Source organism: Salmo salar, chromosome 06 (genome assembly GCF_965601325.2).
Source record: "Salmo salar chromosome 06, fSalSal1, whole genome shotgun sequence".
Classification (NCBI taxonomy): domain Eukaryota; kingdom Metazoa; phylum Chordata; class Actinopteri; order Salmoniformes; family Salmonidae; genus Salmo; species Salmo salar.
In genome coordinates, this window is record NC_138296.1 from 48,470,478 (window position 1) to 48,490,014 (window position 19,537).

At 44.6% G+C, this 19,537-nt stretch overlaps 1 protein-coding gene across 2 annotated transcripts in view; it reads left to right on the forward strand.

Moving 5' to 3' along the window:
- ppp1r9ba (protein phosphatase 1, regulatory subunit 9Ba) overlaps nucleotides 1–19,537 on the forward strand; it is a 64,059-nt gene that overhangs the window by 25,022 nt on the left and 19,500 nt on the right. For both annotated transcript variants that reach the window (XM_014204456.3, XM_014204455.3), the window contains exon 3: nucleotides 15,392–15,524. In XM_014204456.3, the coding sequence (XP_014059931.1) occupies nucleotides 15,392–15,524 (133 nt within the window). The remainder of the gene's footprint in view (nucleotides 1–15,391; nucleotides 15,525–19,537) is intronic.

Genomic DNA, 19,537 nt, shown 5'->3' on the forward strand with positions numbered 1-19,537 from the left:
TCTCCACCTGCAGAACCACTCCTTTATTGGGAGTGTCTTGCTTATTGCCTATAATTTCCACCTGTTGTCTATTCCATTTGCACAACAGCATGTGAAATGTATTGTCAATCAGTGTTGCTTCCTAAGTGGACAGTTTGATTTCACAGAAGTGTGATTGACTTGGAGTTACATTGTGTTGTTTAAGTGTTCCCTTTATTTTTTTGAGCAGTATATTTAGATGTGTTGCATCTCGTCACGTGACAGGCAGACTTGAATAGACTTTTGCGGTTCTTCTGGTTGTCTTGTTCTTGTTTTTCTCTGCAGGATAGTCCCCGAGGGTTGTTTGGTCTCAGAGAGGAAGTACTAATGCTGCTGCCACAAAGGCTATTTTCCTCTCCTACTCCTCCTCCGCGTGGGAGAAAATGGCGTCTGTCTTTGGCTGGAAACACAGGGACTTGGTTGTGAAGAGAGGCACTCCGGGTCAGGCTGAGGTGGAAAGAGACAGAAAACGAGAGAGCGCTTTTCTGTCTTTCGCTCTCTCTTCACGTCCCTTTGATAGTCTTCTACTGGCTAGAAGCCTGTGGAACTGTTAGAGAGAGAGAGAGAGAGAGAGAGAGAGAGAGAGAGAGAGAGAGCACACTGCCATCTCTGTTCTCTTTCACTCTCTCTCCTTCCCTCTTATTTTTTTATTTTTTTTTGCTCATGAGATTTTTGCCTCTCCCTGCCCTCTCTGCCACTCTCTCTCTCTTTTCCTCCCCTCATTCCATCTTTGCCTTTCTTTCTCTGTCTGCGGTCTCTGTCAACCTCCCTAGTTCTCTGTCAGTTGGTGCCACTGTCTCCCCTCTCGCTTTCTTTCACCCCCTCTCTCTCTCCCCCTCGACACTCCTCCTTTTTACTCTGTCCTCCTCTCACTTGTCCACACTCAATCTCTCTCTCCTGCATCCACCTCACTGCGTATCCATTCAAAGCAACCATTTGAAAGAAATAGTCTCATTGGAATCGCTGCCACCCTGCCTCTGGGTGTCAAACTCATCAAGCCCAGAAAGCCTACTCACTGCATTATGTATGCGTCGTTGTGTGTGCCTGGTGGGTCATGCTTATTTTTTGGTAATTTTGTTCCCGATCCACAGGGTACAGGAGGGACCATTTTTTTCCACTAAGCGGGTCTGTGTGCGCTAGGTTAAAACAGTTTTCTAAATGGGATTCCTGGAGCTACTCATTTAGCCACCAGCTGGGTGGTTGTGGAGGGGGAGAGGAAGGAGGGATGGGGGAATGGGGGAGGGAAGTAGAGATGCAGTGGTTTTGGGAGAGATATCATGATTGGTTTGTTTGTTGTAACTGGTAGATGCTTTGGGGTGGGTCTTTCTCTCGCTCACTGGCATTTTAGTAGTTCAGTTAAAGTAGCTGTATGTTTGCTAGAAGCACTGGCAGTTGTCTCACGAACATAATTGTAACTACAGAGTTTACAGTTAACACAACAGTAGTAGCTACTAGCAGCTGTGACCCTCAGAGGCAGTAGCCAGTCTCAGTCAATGGGACAGAGAGGCTGAGACTGAGACAGTGCCCTGGGGGGGGGGGGGGGGGGTCATGGTGGGCGGCATGCCTTTGACCGTGACCCTTTTCCCTCCGCGCCGTTATGAACAGTGGGCCAGAGAGAAATAAAGGACCTGTGAGGATCAAAAGGGCCACGGGCATAATCAGGCTTTTACAGCTGCTAAAGCTGAGATGGAAGTGTATACTGTATGGAAACACACACACACACACACACACACACACACACACACACACACACACACACACACACACACATTGTAGTAACCCAATGTGTGGACAGTTCTACAGCTAGTGTTTCCCTGTGACATTATGTGCAGTAATACACCCCTACCAGCGGACCACAGTGGATCATACTGCTGATAGATAGATGGTACACTACAGCACACCAGCAGCAGGGTTATTTATGGCTGTTCATCTATAAAAGGCTGCCGGCTGAGAAGGACATGACCTCTAAAAGAGAGAGCGAGAGAGGCAGGCATAGCTCAATGGCTGCCCTGTTAGCAAGGGATTCACACACACAGCCCTGTCAGCAGAAGTGTGTGTGTGTGTGTGTGTGTGTGTGTGTGTGTGTGTGTGTGTGTGTGTGAGAGAGAAAGGAGGAGACCATGAATGTGTATCAGTGGCCGACGGGCCAGTGTGTGTGTGTGTGTGTGTGAGAGAGAAAGGAGGAGACCATGAATGTGTATCAGTGGCCGACGGGCCAGTGTGTGTGTGTGTGAGAGAGAAAGGAGGAGACCATGAATGTGTATCAGTGGCCGACGGGCCAGTGTGTGTGTGAGAGAGAAAGGAGGAGACCATGAATGTGTATCAGTGGCCGACGGGCCAGTGTGTGTGTGTGTGTGTGTGTGTGTGTGTGTGTGTGTGTGAGAGAGAGAAAGGAGGAGACCATGAATGTGTATCAGTGGCCGACGGGCCAGTGTGTGTGTGTGTGTGTGAGAGAGAAAGGAGGAGACCATGAATGTGTATCAGTGGCCGACGGGCCAGTGTGTGTGTGTGTGTGTGTGTGAGAGAGAAAGGAGGAGACCATGAATGTGTATCAGTGGCCGACGGGCCAGTGTGTGTGTGTATGTGAGAGAGTCTTCGTATCTTTTATGCAAGTGTGTGTGCGCACATGTGTGCGTGTAGTTATATATTTTGGTGTGTGTGTAAGCCCTCCTCCCTTCTCTCTAAGCTGATTGGACGGTCTCTGACAGCCAGGGTGCTCTGTGGCAGCAGTAGCCAAGCTCTTCTGTGATTGGTCCAGCTGCTCCAGTGGCGGGTGCTGTCCCAATTGGGGTGGGGTGACGTCAGTACTGCTCACTGGGTCAGCATTGCGAGAAGGAAGGAGAGTAAGAGGGGGGATGATGATGGAGGAGGAGGGAGGGGACACTGCAGCATTCAGAACCCCTCCAATGCAAGAACGCATGGTTTCTTTTTTCTTCCCAAGTTGTTTCACTCTCAGAAAGCAGGGAAGATGGAGAGGAGAGAGGAGACGTTCATGTAAACTCTCTCTCTTCTGCAGTAACACTACTGCTGGTAGTAGTAAGTCGAGGGCCTGCTATTTTGAATGGCAGTTGTGCAGAAGGAGAGGGGGACATTTTGGGGGGGAGGCGTTTGACTGTTGTGGCTTCTGCTGTGTTGAATTCTTGGTGGGCAAGGCTTGTCGTTTTAAACGATGCCATCAAAATAGAATGTGGTTAACTCAAAGGTGTTAGCAAGGCTCACACCGTTAGGAAGATGGCTAACCGGCCTGCCAGTAAAACACTTAATTCCTTTTGTTTTTTTTAAACTCTAAACGGATAGTGTTCAACTCTGCACGTTGACTTGGTGGGTCGTTCTGACCTGCAGTACTGTCCCAATTCATCATGGTGAAGGACCAGAAATAAACGGCTCAGGTACCTCACCGTTTACAGCCAGATTCTCGCTCTCTCATTGTATTTCTCTCCTTCTCCCTATCCACTACCTAGTTGTCTCGGTGTGTGTTTATATACAGGGCTAATAGCAGAAATAGAGTGCTCTATCCTTCTTCATTTTCTCCCTCCCTCACTCCTGGGGAGAGGTAGTGGGTTATTAGAACAGAGGGAATGCTGCATTCCTCTCTCTCTCTCTCTCTCTCTCTCTCTCTCTCTCTCTCTCTCTCTCTCTCTCTCTCTCTCTCTCTCTCTCTCTCTCACCATTGTTGATAAGCAGGGAGGAGAGCATCACTCCCTCTATTGCTCTCCTCCTCTCGCTCCCTCCCTCAAACCCCCCCACCCCTGTCTTTCCTCACACTCATTTTGTCCCTCCCTCAGCACGTTTCTATAGGTCCAATCATTTCTAGTTGTCGTGTCTGTGTGCCCCATAAGGGTTAAACAGATTGACAAGCGAGTCCTGTGTGTGTGTGTGTCTTCCTGCAGAAATGCGAGAGAGAGCAGTGAAATGTGCTAACAGTGCAAAGCCCCATATCCACCATTCAATACTGTTATATTGGATATAAGAGTCATATTGAATGTTGATTGGACATGCATTGGTTATGTGACAGTGATGATGGTGGTGATGGTGCATGTCGGTATGATGACTAGTCTGATGGCTGTTTTGTGACGGGCAGGACCGTTTTCACGTGACGGTGATTGTGTTGCCAAATGACTCGCTTTACCAAGTCTCATATTCAGCTGCACCACCTTATCCATCAACGGAGGGGGTACTCTGATAACCGATACGCAGTGTAATTACAGGGACATGATGAGGGGATAGCTTCCACCCCTGCCGTCTCTCCTCCTCCTACAGCTGGGGTGTAAGTAAGTAGCCTCGCGTGAGCTTTGGCTTGTGCGAGCCAGAATGCCTCATAGGCTCCTATCTCCTGTTTCCGTGGCGTGAGGAAGCTTGATGTACAAGTACACCCCCTGGACAGGATGCTAGACTATCACAGGGCCTTACCCTCAATCTATCTCCTTAATGCTGAGCGCCAAGCAGAGACGCATCGGGTCCCATTTTTAGTCTTTGTTAAGACTTGGTCGGGGATCGAACATCCAATCTCAGGGCGGACACTCTAAACACAAGGCCACTGAGTTGGCTACAGCTGGGGTGTATACTGTAATTTTGGGGCGGCAGGTAGCCTAGTGGTTAGAGCGTTGGGCCAGTAACAGAAAGGTTGCTGGATCGAATCTCTGATTTGACAAGGTAAAAATCTGTCGTTCTGTCCCTGAACAAGGCAGTTAACCCACTGCTCCCCGGTAGGCCGTCATTGTAAATAAGAATTTGTTCTTAACGGACTTGCCTAGTTAAATAAAGGTAAAAAAAATTAAATGTGATTGGTTTATTGATTGGTGACCACTAAAATCAGCCATACTTCATGGGATCAATAACATTTATTTAAGCTTTGATCTTTTAACCCCAAATGGGGTTTGGAACAGTGGGAGATCTGTTGTCGTTTGTGGCCTCCAGGCTTGGGGCGACACATTTTTGGGAGGCAAAGCACTCTGTGACAAATTACCTGTTACGTAACGTAAAATCAAAGAAGGTTCATTGAACAGGAAATTGAAAGTCGCTTCGGCCCGATGGGCTCAGACTGAGTCGTTAGCTAGTGTGGTTTAGCTACTATGTGTCATGCATTTGTCTGGTTTGAGTCCTGGTATGAATCGATATTCAAGTCAGCCAATATTAAATACAGTAAATAACTCAACACGTTGTTTATATAAATGCTTTCCTTCAGCGCCAAAAAAAAAAAAATTGTGCTTGTAACCGAGCCATGTTTGTTTGGTTTGAATCTTGCCCCGTGTCAGATTTGGTCTCAGACCTGGTCTGGTCTCAACCCTGGTACCCTGCCCTGGCAAGCTCCACGTGTCGATGACAATGACAGCCAGAAGCCCTGCAGCTAGTCTGCTCTTCCTCCTCCTCCCTTCACAGAAAACGGAGCGTCTATCCCTCCCTTCATCGCTTAGCCTGGGCTTGGGGAAGTGGACAGAGCGGTGGAGAAAGGAAATGTGGGATATTCTCGTCTCATGTGGATTCCATCCCTTCAGCAGACCAGAGCTCTGTCTGTCGTTAAAAAAAAAGCCTACTGCTATTATATATTTATAATGTGATATAATAGAGATGATTTAATATATAGTATTTCCTACGCTTCCTGTTAATCTAAGCAGTTTGAGATGTTGTATGATGGAAATGGATCTAATGAATGATTTAGCTAGCTGAGGGTTTGGGCTACTATTAATAACTCATGATTGAATCGCTCCTAGCCGCTACCCTGCCAGGCTGTAACATACTATCACATGCATGTCTTCAGACATATATATCCCCACTCTTACATGGGGAAACTGCTGTAGTGCCTGCAGTGTTCGCCTAAGACTCCATTTCCTACTGCTAATCTAATACTTTACAATGCCATCTGATGGTAATGGAGCTAATGAATAGTCTGTGCTGGTGTCAGTGATCTTGATAGCCAAGGGATGGAACATTACTGTAGCTAGCGTGGCTATCTCCCTGATGGCTAGCTATATAGCTAGTTGCTATGTTTACTGTAGATAAGTGTATACACAGTATACTGTAGGCTATAAAGTATCCTGCAGTGTTTTTAGAATAGTTTCAGGGGATCTCTGTATACTGTATGTATATCTAATAGTTTTTGAAGCCATCTTTTGAGAATCCGTCTAGGGAATGGTTTGATTTAGTCTCCATGTCATTTACTGGCACATCATCCTTCCACAATAGACTGCCCAGTCCCTCCCTCTGGCTATGGTAAGATGCCATAATAATATAATATCTGCTGTACAGTGCAACCCGAGTATTTCGCAGAAAGGCACGTGGGAGCGTTATTGTATTGCAACTGTGAATGGACGTTTTCAAATGCCACATGGTGTGTTCATCTTTCTGAATAGTTATATTGACTATAATGGTGCGCTGTGTTTCTCTGTAGGCCTACTATACAGGTTAGAATGTACAATGCTGCAGTCCAGTGTTTCCCAAACGCTGGGCTGCCTGCAGATGTCTTTGGGTTGAGTCATAAGGCTGGGCACTGGGTGTATGTTATTGCTTTATTTGTGGCTTATGTTTCAGGAAAACACCCAAAAGCTCTATTGAAGATACAGCTTTTAAAACGTTTGGAAACATGCAAAGACACAGTCACACACACACACAGGCCTATCACAAGGGAGGTGGAACAGTAGCCGATCAGTATCTACCACTTCCTGTCGTCATGTTGTGCTTCCTGTCCCTCCCCAGTATTGTCTGAAACTGTTCCAGAGTCCGTCTTGAGCGTATTCTACTGAATATACCCCTATGATACAGCGCTTGCACCAGACGCCATAGAAACTCCTTAGCGACGGATTTGTTTGTTGTTGCCCGTCACCCTTAGCTGTCAGGGGTAGTGACACATGAACCCCCTAGAGACATAAAGACAGACTGAGGCTAAATGTGTGTGTGTGTGTGTGTGCGCGCGCACATCTAGACAGGAAAACATCATCAAATATAGTCTCGCTCCCTCCCTTCCTCCCTCTAAACCCCAGCAGCATGGACCCCCTCCCCTCCCCTCCACTGTTAAAACCAGCATGTCTCCTCAGGTTCATTATCAGATCACCAAGTGGATTATTTAGCTAGGCAAACACCCTCCTCCTCCTCTGCATCCTCCTTCCCCTGCTGTGGTTGCCGTTAGGCCTAACAACGTTCGCCTAGTGTACTACGGCAGCAATGTAAAATGGTGGCTGGGACAAAGTTGGTCTTTTATAATGTGGGATTCGGGATTTGAATTAAAGGTGTAGACCTGCTGTTTTCCCTTGAGCAACGTATTTGAAAAAATAATCAAATGTACACTCGACAAGGGAGGCTGCAAATTGGAAGATCTTGGCAGATTTGAACTGTGTTGCCTCCTCGTTATGTATGATGACGTCATTGCTGAGTCTGCCTTTTTAAGCCAGATACTGCAGTGTACGTGTCAAACTCATTCAATTGAGGGCCGGGTTTCTGCTCATTTGCGCTCCTCCCTTGTACTCGATTTGATGAGTTAAGGTCACTAATTAGTCAGGAACTCCCCTCGCCTGGTTGCCTAGGTCTTAACTGAAAGGGAAAAACCTAAAACCAGCAGACACCAGATCCTCCATGGAATGAGTTTGACCGCCTTGCTGAAGTGTTATTAAGATACTATACATGTGGACATATTCATGTTCCTGTTGGGATAATGGTGTCTGTGACTTGTGGTGTCCCCTCCCCTCTGCATTGTGTGTGTGTGTGTGTGTGTGTGTGTGTGTGTGTGTGTGTGTGTGTGTGTGTGTGTGTGTGTGTGTGTGTACAGTATTGTCAGTGACCTGCCTCTCATTGAGGGGACAGTACAGAGCAGAGGTGGGGGCGTCCTCTGTGACGAGCACTGTTAAGGCCTGCTGTGTGCGACGACTCTCTATCTGATTTAAAAAAAAAAGAGGGATAAACAAATGATTGTAGATTTACACACAGAAAAAGGAAAACATGGTGAATTAAGGGGTGAAGAAAAATGATTAAAGTACAGCGCATAATCAATATAAAAGGCTGTTAGGCAGAGAAGTTACTTGGATGAGGCTTTACGTGGAATATCCAGATTCTTTTTTTGAATTTGAAGGAGTTGAAGCTGTTGCAGTGCCTGAGGTGTTCTGGGAGACTGTTCCAAAAAAACAAACAGACCTCTGTAGGAGATGGGAAATTGACCTGGTCTTGTATGGAAACAGGGGGTGTGGAACTCTGTGGCAGTTGTTGTGGACCCCTCTTTTCTCTCCACATTCCCCTCCCTCTATACCATCTCTCCCCCTCTGCTGTGTTTCTCTTAGCCGTTCTGGTGAGTATCACAATCGCTGCGGGTTGCCACATGCTTTAATCACATGCATGAGCCCTATTGCCCAAACTGATTGCATTTATATGGCGTTCCTCCGTGAGGGATGCTGAAAATACTCTAGTCACATTCCCTGTGTCCACAGGCCTGGCTGAGAGCTGTGTGTATCCGTGGTAACCAGGCAAGCAGTGTAAAACATCGGCCCGCATGCCCAATTTACGTCGCTCTTAAGGCGCATGAAACCATATGCTTATTTTTTTAGGGAAAACGGCTAGTGAAATACAACCTACTCTCACACTCTGCCCCGCCTCACTGGAGTCTAAACTGCTGACTGTGCCAGAGCTTTTACGTACATTCGTCCGTGGCGTTCGCCTTTTGAATGTTGCCTCATGTCTCGCTCTCCCTCCACCGCTCCAGCCAGCCACCACACCCCCTCCACCCCACCGCAGTACACACACACACAGCTGGGCGGAGCCAAGAGAGAATGTACAAGCTATGCTATGGTTGTAATTGCTATGCTGTTAGCATTAGCAACATGCTATGCTGCTGCTAGCGTAGTGCCAGCTCAATCCTGTGGAATGGCTGAGAGGCAGGAAACCGGGAGATGGTTAAACACAGTGATGAGCCCAGCCACATTCCTCACTGTCTCTGTTGTGCGTCCAAAATTGCACCCTATACTTTTGATCTAGGCCCATAGGACCGTTCGGGACTCAGACACTTTCTACCCACCCCGCTCTCCCCTAAGTAACCTGCTAAAGGTAGGGGTCGCCCTGAACCACAGATCTAGGTTCAGATTTACCCTCGTTCTTCATCTCAACCGTTAGGGAGATTGATGGAATAATAGCTGATCCTGTATGAGTGGTTAAGAACAGCTCCCACAAACTGAACACAAACACAATTCGTTCATTTTGGTACAGCGCATCCCCTCAGCTGATTTACCAGCTAGCTGTTGTCAAACACACGTGGGTCTCGAAAGACGATTGTCTTCCTCGATAGTGTGCCGCGTATTCTACGAGATGAAAAGCCGAAAATGAGTATGACATCGTGGCATTTTAAAGCGTACTACATTTTCGAAATGTCACACTATATAAAACTACTTTTTGCATACCCAAAATGCCTACTATTTAGAACGCGAGTACGGGTATTCGGACACGGCCCATGTGTCGCTCTCCCTGCCACAGCTGGCCTCTTGTATCAATGTACAGCTCCAGGGAAACGGCAGGCAGGACAAACTGCAGGCTAGGGATGAGGACTTTCCAAACTGGTCACATCAGGCCAGAGCAGGGCCCTAAATTCAGACTTGGTCTCATACTATACTGTCAAAATGATTTATTCACGGCTACTGTAACTATCTTAGCCACCCTGAGTCACTACAATAACTTCACTCTGATTTTTTTACTGGTTTGCATTTGGCTGATGTTTTATGGCTGTGAAATCATGCTGGGCAGCCGTGTTCATTTTCCACTGGTCATATCTGGATCTCTGAGGTCATCTGGAATCTGCTCTCTCTGTCCGTCCGCATTCTCATGTTGTATGGTAACTGGTAACCACTAACCATTTTATAATAGCAATAAGGCACCTCAGGGATTTTTTTGTATATGGCCAATATACCATTGCTAAGGCCTGTATCCATAATATACTGAACAAAAAAATATGAACACAACATGCAACAATTAAGGATTTTACTGACTTACAGTTCATATAAGGAAATCAGTCAATTGAAATAGATTCATTGTGCCCTAATCTATGGATTTCACATGGGTGGGCCTGGGAGGGCATAGGCCCACCCACCTGGGAGCCAGGCCCAGCCAATCAGAATGAGTTTTTCCCCCACAAAAGGGCTTTATTACAGACGGAAATACTACTGTGTTTCATCAGCTGTCCGGGTGGCTGGTTTCCAATGATCCCACAGGTGAAGAAGCAAGAAGTGGAAGTCCTGGGCTGGCGTGGTTACATGTGGTCTGCAGTTGTGAGGCCGGTTGGACACACTGCCAAATTCTCTAAAATTACGTTGGAGGTGGCTTATGGTAGCGAAATTAACATTACATTATCTGGCAACCGCTCTGGTGGACATTCCTGCAGTCAGCATGCCAATTGCACGCCCCCTGTGGCATTGTGTTGTGTGACAAAACTACACATTTTAGTGGCCTTTATTTGTCCAATGCACAAAGTGCACCTGTGTAATGATCATGCTGTTTAATCAGCTTCTTGAGATGCCACACCTGTCAGGTGGATGGATTATCTTGGCAAAGGAGAAATGCTCACTAACAGGGAAGTAAACAAATTTGTGCACACAATTTTTCATGAAACCAACACCTTACATGTTGCTTTTAGATTTTTGTTCAGTAATATATGCCATTTAGCAGACGCTTCGATCCAAATTGACTTACATTCATGCATACATTTTACCTACGAGTGGTCCTGAGAATCGAACCCACTATACTGGCTTTGCAAACGTTATGCTCTACTAACTGAGCTACAGTAAAGACCACTCTCTGTCTGTCCTCATTCTCATGTTACAATCATAAGGTCCATTACAGCTCTGAAAGCCATTACTTAGCTTTTGCCCATTATAGTTTTAGTACAGCACATTTATAATTGACTCTCTATAGGAAGATGGAGAGATCAGTGTAGAGATCATTGAGCTGGTCAGCTTGTTCATATCGAGTGAGGGAGGGCGGTATCTTTTATGTTTTTCCCCGCTATGGAAGCTTCCGCTGATTTAGACCATATTGTCAAAGTTATCGTAGATTTATGTTTTCAGATGTTAAATTAGATTTTCACTATTTAGCTGAGCAATGCGCCATAATAGGGGAGATACTGAAAACACACAGGTTTTTTTCAATGTGTGCCGTGCACGTTTTAAAAAGCGTGTTTGTGTGTATTTGTAAAATGAATACCCTGAAGTCTAGACAGAGACGCTGAGACTGAAGGAAAAAAACTGCCCTCTGACTGCAGCCTGGGGAGAGAGAGACAAAGAGAGATAAGGGAGAGAAACTGGTGTCAAACTAACATTTGCTAAGCTGCGGGTTGCTATGGCGATGGGCACCATGTGACCACGGTGAGGTATTCACACAGAGTGGGGAAACTGTTGAGAGAGAGAGAGTGCAGGCGAGAGATTCTTGAAAAGCAGAGTTGAGATTACAATGCATTTGATAAAATATTGATGCTCCTAGGCAGAGAGAGAGAGAGTGATGGGATGTGGGGGGAGGGGTCAAAAGCAAGGTTGTGAAAGAAAGGGCCTATTGGATATTTAAGGATTTGAATGGTTGTTTTATTTATATTTTCTCACAGACCCAATCATTCTATCTCTCTCTAAGTATTCACATTCTTTGATTATGGCAAGCTTAAATACTATAAGTTCAGGAGTAAAAATGTGCTTAATAAGTCACATAAGTTGCATGGACTCTGCAATAAGTGTTTAACATTTATTTTAGAATGACTACCTTGTCTCTATACCTCACACATACAATTGTCTGTAAGGTCCCTCAATCGAGCAGTGAATTTCAAACACAGATTCAACCACGAAGACCAGAGAGGTTTTCCAAAGCCTCGCAAAGGAGGGCAACTTCTAGGTAGATGGGTTCATTTAAAAAAAATTAAAAACAGACATTGAATATCCTTTTGAGCATGGTGAAGTTATTAATGTCATTTTGGGTGGTGTATCGATACACTCATTCACTACAAAGATACTATAGGCGTCCTTCCTAACTCCATTGCAGGAGAGGAAGGATGAGGCCAATGGTGACTTTAAAACAGTTACAGAGTTTAATGGCTGTGATAGGAGAACTGAGGATTGATCGACAACGTTGTAGTTACTCCGCAATACTAACCTAAATGTAAGAGTGAAAAGGAAACTTGTACAGAATACAAATATTCCAAAACATGCATCCTGTTTGCAAAAAGGCACTAAAGTAATACTGCAAAAAATGTGGCAAAGAAATTAACTTTATGTCCTGAATACAAAGCGTTATGTTTGAGGCAAATCCAACACAACACGTCACTGAGTACCACTCTTCATATTTTCAAGCATGGTGGTGGCTGCATCATGAGTATGCTTGTAATCAGCAAGGACTAGGTAGTCTTTTTTTTAGGATAAAAAGACACGGAATAGCGCATAGAGCTAAGCACAGGGAAAATCTTAGAGGAAAACCTGGTTCAGTCTGCTTTCCAACAGACACTGGGAGACATTCATATTTCAACAGAACAATAACTTAAAACACAAGACAAATCTACACTGGAGTTGCTTACCAAGACGACATTGAATGTTTCTCGGTGGCTTAGTTAGATTTTCAAGCCGATTAAGTCAAAATCTATGGTAAGACTTGAAAATGGCTGTCTAGCAACGATCAACAACCAACTTGACAGAGCTTGAACAATTTTTAAAAGAATAATGTGCAAATATTGTACAGTCCAGGTGTGCAAATCTTAGACTTACCCAGAAATACTCACAGCTGTAATCGCTGCCAAAGGTGATTCTAAAATTGACTCAGGTGTGAATACTTATGTAAATGAGATTTCTGTATTTATTTTTCAATAAATTAGCAAACATTTCTAAAAACATGTTTTCACTCTGTCATTATGGGGTATTGTATGTAAAAAAAAAAATATATATATATATATAGTTAAAAAATATCTATTTAATCCATGTTGAATTCAGGCTGTAACACAACAAAATGTGGAATAAGTCAAGGGGTGTGAGTACGTTCTGACAGAGAAAGGAGGATACCTAGTCATTCGCACAACTGAATGCATTCAACCGAAATATGTGTCTTCTGCATTTAACCCAACCCCTCTGAATCCGTCTGGTTGTAGTTATCTAATAGGTAGGTGGGTGGGTGGGGGGGGGGGGGACTGCTACATAGGGCCAATCATATGATATGTGTTAACACACCTCTGGTTTATGTGCTATCAAATGGCTGTTCCTTTTATTATGCTAGTTATGGTGTAACTTATCCACAGCTGTCTTTAGGACAAAATGTTTCTGTATTTTAAACATCTGGATGGCAGTGCTGGGTTTTCACCAGCTGAAATGAACTGTAAAATCAGAGGCATAGTTTGTAGGCTTATTTTCCATTTGAGGGGGTTATGCAAATTCTATGTAAATGAAGCCCCCATCAGTTAAATACATGTTGATTATGGTTGGGCTTGGTTCAGTGTGGCTTTGTGATAAGTAGTCCGTCTCTGGTGTAAAAGAAGCTAACAAGTGTTGGTATTTTACTAGGGGTAGTGATCTGGCTTTCTCAGTAGTAAATATGAATCTTCTGCCTTTTTGAAGCAGAAGGACGTAGCACACCTACTAGCAGCCCTGAATAGAGCGGCTGATAAGGCGACGTCTTTCATTTGAGAAGTAGACACATCACACTCTTGTTTAAAAAATGGTTTTACTATTTTGATATTGAATCCTGCATTGTTGGATAGTTATGAAGTTAAGCATTTCACTGTACATTTCACTGTACTTTCACTGTACTAGTATCAGGTCTCGGCTACTTTTAGTAAGAGCTTATGAGGCAGACAGTGTTCATGTCACTCTATGGAAAACTGAAAGTTGAAGAGGAGATTCGAGGACTTGAACCAATGCTGAATTCCAAACCCTTATTTATCACATCTTATTTTCGTCTCTTCTCTTTCTGCCTCTCACACAGTCAACCTCAATTTCCCCATAAAATACCACGGCTTATTAAATTCTCCCCTGACCAGCTGATGAACTCAATTCCCTTGTTGCCTACTTTGAATTATTTCTCACATCTGTGCCCCCATCTACCTTCTTTACTCTGCTTCTATGAGCACAAGATGTTGAAAATGTCTTTCATCAAATTTTCCAAGCTGGGCCTAGATAACATAGAACTGGACTAGGGGATTTGGGGTTAGAATTTTAGCAGTACAAAATCCTAAATGTTTAGGGTTGTGTTTTATCCTTTTAACCTCAGCAAGAGAATATCTACCTTATTTATACTTGACCCTCTTAGCACGCTTGTGGATAACTGTTGTTAATTTGTTGGTGGGGGGGTTTTACTATGGAAATGAATGCATATGAACAATGTTGTCATGGCAACCCTGGATCAGATCAAATAACTGGATAAAGGATTCCTCCCTATTTATGATATGAATAATACATGTGAAACTTCATGGTGTGTGTGTGTGTGTGTGTGTGTGTGTGTGCGCGCACACTCGTGCACGACCCCATTTCAAATATTAAACCTCATCCCTCTGAAAGCAGAACGCATCCCCCCAAAAAACGCCCCTACCTCTCCAGACCTGCCCGGACACCCATCTAATGCAGGACGGGAAGTTATGAAAAATACATCGCCCTGTTAAATATAAATCACCTGAGTAGCACTAAAATACACCCCACCTAACCACTCACTGGAGCACCCTCACCACTGCTCTCCACACCCACAAGTTGCCAGCGTAGCAGGGCACACCAACACCCCCCAGAAGTATGTCCTCGCTGCCAGAGTGAATTTGGCTGGCTGCAGAGGGAGGAGAGAGGCCTTAAATGCACACACGAATGCACACACACACGCTCTCTCCTCTCTATATTGCACTCACACACATTAAACTAGATAGACTTTATTAGCTTGGATGATAAGCCATTAGCTCAGTGAGAAGCCATGAGTGTGTGTGTTTGTATCAGCGGGCCGTATATAACACCACCCCTGTCTGTCTGGTTATTGGAGACGTCTCCTTCCGCCCTGTTAGCGCCTTGGCCGCCTGGCTCTCCTTTTAGCTCCGGGTAGAGGTCTGTATGCCTGTTAGCACAGATTTAGGATCAGCCTACTCTTCCCGTAGTCTTATCCTTAACCATTAGTGGTGAAAAATGCTAACCTGACCTTAAATCATTTTCTAGAGCAGGGGTTCCCAAACTTTTTCACTCGGGGCCCCCCTTCCAGCATTGGGGAACATCCTGTGCCTACCCTGCGGGTACACATGCCACGTCTGTTTTTCTGGGCACAAGCAATGTTCATAACACAAACTGTTCACCCCACAGTTTGGGAACCACTGTTCTAGAGGAAATGTCTTCTCTATGAGAAACCTGTTGTGGTGTAAACGTTGTGTGTTGGTGAGTGTCGAACTGACCTATGACCTTTTGTCTTCTCTTGGCAGGTGTTCACCACGTACTCCAACGAGGATTACGACCGGCGTAATGATGACGTGGACCCCATGGCGGCTTCGGCTGAGTACGAGCTGGAGAAAAGGGTAGAGAGACTGGACCTCTTCCCTGTGGAATTGGAGAAAGGTAAAACCTGGTGGAATCTTCTAGAGCATTACAGATCCTCACAGTATATTGTTAGTCCTGCATGGCTCAGTCGGTAGAGCCTGGCGCGTGTGACACCAAGGGCTGTGGGTTCGATTCCTGCTGGGGCCAGCCATACGTAATATATACATTTTATTTTTTTTAATTTTTTTTACGTATGGTTGGCCCCAGCAGGAATCGTATATATAAAAGAGACCTGGGAGCCAGACATCTTTCTGATTGAGAGGGGGTCAAATACTTATTTCCCTCATTAAAATATAAATCATTTTATAACATTTTTGACATGCGTTTTTCTGGATTTTTTTGTTGTTATTCTGTCTCTCACTGTTCAAATAAACCTACCATTAAAATTATAGATTGATCATTTCTTTGTCAGTGGGCAAACGTACAAAATCAGCAGGGGATCAAATACTTTTCCCCCTCACTGTAAGTGCATTGGTCAGGTCACTACGTGGAAGACGTGTATATATATTTAAATACATTTTACGAATGGTTGGCCCCAGCAGGAATCGAACCCACAGCCCTTGGTGTCGCATTTTTAAAAAATGTAACCTTTATCAAAATCAAATCAAATTTTATTGGTCACATACACATGGTTAGCAAATGTTATTGCATTTGTAGAGAAATGCTTGTGCTTCTAGTTCTGACATTACTTGTTAGATATTGCTGCACTAACAATGCCTAATGGAATAAGGAATGGAATAAGAAAAAATAAATAAACTCAGCAAAAAAAGAAACGTCCTCTCACTGTCAACTGCGTTTATTTTCAGGAAATGTAACGTGTAAATATTTGTATGAACATAACAAGATTCAACAACTGAGACATAAACTGAACAAGTTCCACAGACATGTGACTAGCAGAAATGGAATAATGTGTCCCTGAACAAAGGGGGGGTCAAAATCAAAAGTAACAGTCAGTATCTGGTGTGGCCACCAGCTGCATTAAGTACTGCAGTGCATCTCCTCCTCATGGACTGCACCAGATTTGCCAGATCTTGCTGTGAGATGTTACCCCCCTCTTCCACCTAGGCACCTTCAAGTTCCCAGACATTTCTGGGGGGAATGGCCCTAGCCCTCACCCTCCGATCCAACAGATTCTAGATGTGCTCAATGGGATTGAGATCTTGGCTCTTCGCTGGCCTTCGCAGAACACTGACATTCCTGTCTTGCAGGAAATCATGCACAGAACGAACAGTATGGCTGGTGGCATTGCCATGCTGGAGGGTCATGTCAGGATGAGCCGGCAGGAAGGGTACCACATGAGGGAGGAGGATGTCTTCCCTGTAACGCACAGCGTTGCGATTGCCTGCAATGACAACAAGCTCTGTCCGATGATGCTGTGACACACCGCCCCAGACCATGACGGACCCTCCACCTCCAAATCCATCCCGCTCCAGAGTACAGGCCTCGGTGTAACACTCTTTCCTTCAACGATAAACACGAATCCGACCATCACCCCTAGTGAGACAAAACCGTGACTCATCAGTGAAGAGCACTTTTTGCCAGTCCTGTCTGGTCCAGCGACTGTGGGTTTGTGCCCATAGGCGACGTTGTTGCCAGTGATGTCTGGTGAGGACCTGCCTTACAACAGGCCTACAAGCCCTCAGTCCAGCCTCTCTCAGCCTATTGCGGAAAGGCTGAGCACTGATGGAGGGATTGTGCGTTCCTGGTGTAACTCAGGCAGTTGTTGTTGCCATCCTGTACCTGTCCCGCAGGTGTGATGTTCAGCTGTACCGATCCTGTACAGGTGTTGTTACACGTGGTCTGCCACTGAGAGACGATGAGCTGTCCGTCATGTCTCCCTGTAGCGGTCTTAGGCGTCTCACAGTACGGACATTGCAATTTATTGCCTCCTTGCAGCATGCCTAAGGCACTGAGTTTTTTTGCTGAGTTTATATGCATGAGCAATGACAGAGCGGCATAGGCTAAGATGCAATAGATGGTATAGAATATACACTTCCATGCAAAAGTTTTCGGGTCAATTAGAAATGATCAGAAATACAGTGTAGTCATTGTTAATGTTGAAAATGTTTTTTTTAATTATTTTTTAAATTGAATATCTGCAAAGGTGTACAGAGGCCCATTTGTGGGTTTGATTACAGGCTCAAAATGGCCAGAAACGAAGACCTTTCTTCTGAAACTCGTCAGTCTATTCTTGTTCTGAGAAATTAAAGCTATTCCATGTGAGAAATTGCCAAGAAACTTGAGATAGAAGCTGTTTTTCAGTCTCTCGGTCCCAGCTTTGATGCACCTGTACTGACCTCGCCTTCTGGATGGTAGCGAGGTGAACAGGCAGTGGCTCGGTTGGTTGTTGTCCTTGATGATCTTTTTGGCCTTCCTGTGACATCGGGTGCTGTAGGTGTTCTGGAGGGTAGGTAGTTTGCCCCCGGTGATGCGTTGTGCAGACCGCACCACCCTCTGGAGAGCCTTGCGGTTGTGGGCGGTGCAGTTGCCATAATAACCATCATATGAAGTAAATTTGGAGTCACCCGATAATATGGTGTGTGGTCCTCCCATTACAACCTGGGAAACTATGCAGTTTATTAGACTACAGATTAAATAAATTATGATGAACTTCACAGAGTGGTGAAAGTTCACGATGAGGAGCTTGATGCTGCTTTCCAATAAATATTGCACTGTACCCATCTGCGAGCTGCTGGCTAGAGCGCATGTGCCACGACCAGAGTATTGTTGATCTTTTTGGCCTTCCTGTGACATCGGGTGCTGTAGGTGTCCTGGAGGGCAGGTAGTTTGCCCCCGGTGATGCGTTGTGCAGACCGCACCACCCTCTGGAGAGCCGAGATTTGTTTTTTTTTTATTTTTAATTTCACCTTTATTTAACCAGGTAGATGCAGTGCCTTAGACCGCTGTGTCACTACGCTCCACACGATTGTCGCTTTGGAGTTCAATAGCATAAACCAATACAACAGAAAGACGACTAGAGAGAGAATTAAGTGTAAACATTTAACAAACTATTGAAGTTACAACTAGTAGCTAAACATTTTCAGTGAAGTCTGTAGTTCCCATTAAATTGCTTCAACTAGCTAGTTGAAGTCTTTGAGTAACCTTTACTCTTTTTCTCACAAATCTGCTAGCCACATATATTTACATGAGGAGCAAACACCTTAGTGGTCACTAAGTGCTTAGTGGTCGCTAATGAATTCAGTCGCCCGTTATCTCCTTATTGGATTTATATTAAACTAGATTTGCAGTGGCTAATTGCGTTCTAATATGGATAATGGCGTAGTAGTTTTAGCTAGCTACTGTATCTTTAAGTCAAGGTCCCCCATTTTATTCCATTTATTTCCTTACATCTGGAAGGTAACATATTTATGAGGTTAGAGTTCAGGTGGGCCTTCTCGCTTCAGCAAACAAAGGAAAGGAGGGATGCTCAACAACAATGACACAGATCATGAGAATGGCTTACCAAGAAAAACTTCCAAAAGGACTAATTCGAGGTAAAAAGGAGTTGGAGCACTAAAACAAAAAAGAGCAGAGATTGATTTTTTTTCTCTCACTTTAATCCATTGTACAGGATGCAAACAGGTGACTGACTTTTCGACGACAAGCTGACGTCTTCCGCGTAGTGACCTGACCATTGCACTTACAGTGAGGGGAAAAAAGTATTTGATCCCCTGCTGATATTGTACGTTTGCCCACTAACAAAGAAATGATCAATCTATAATTTTAATGGTTGGTTTATTTGAACAGTGAGAGACAGAATAACAACAACAAAAAATCCAGAAAAACGCATGTCAAAAATGTTATAAAATGATTTGCATTTTAATGAGGGAAATAAGTATTTGACCCCCTCTCAAATCAGAAAGATGTCTGGCTCCCAGGTCTCTTTTATACAGGTAACGAGCTGAGATTAGGAGCACACTCTTAAAGGGAGTGCTCCTAATCTCAGCTTGTTATCTGTATAAAAGACACCTGTTTACAGAAGCAATCAATCAATCAGATTCCAAACTCTCCACCATGGCCAAGACCAAAGA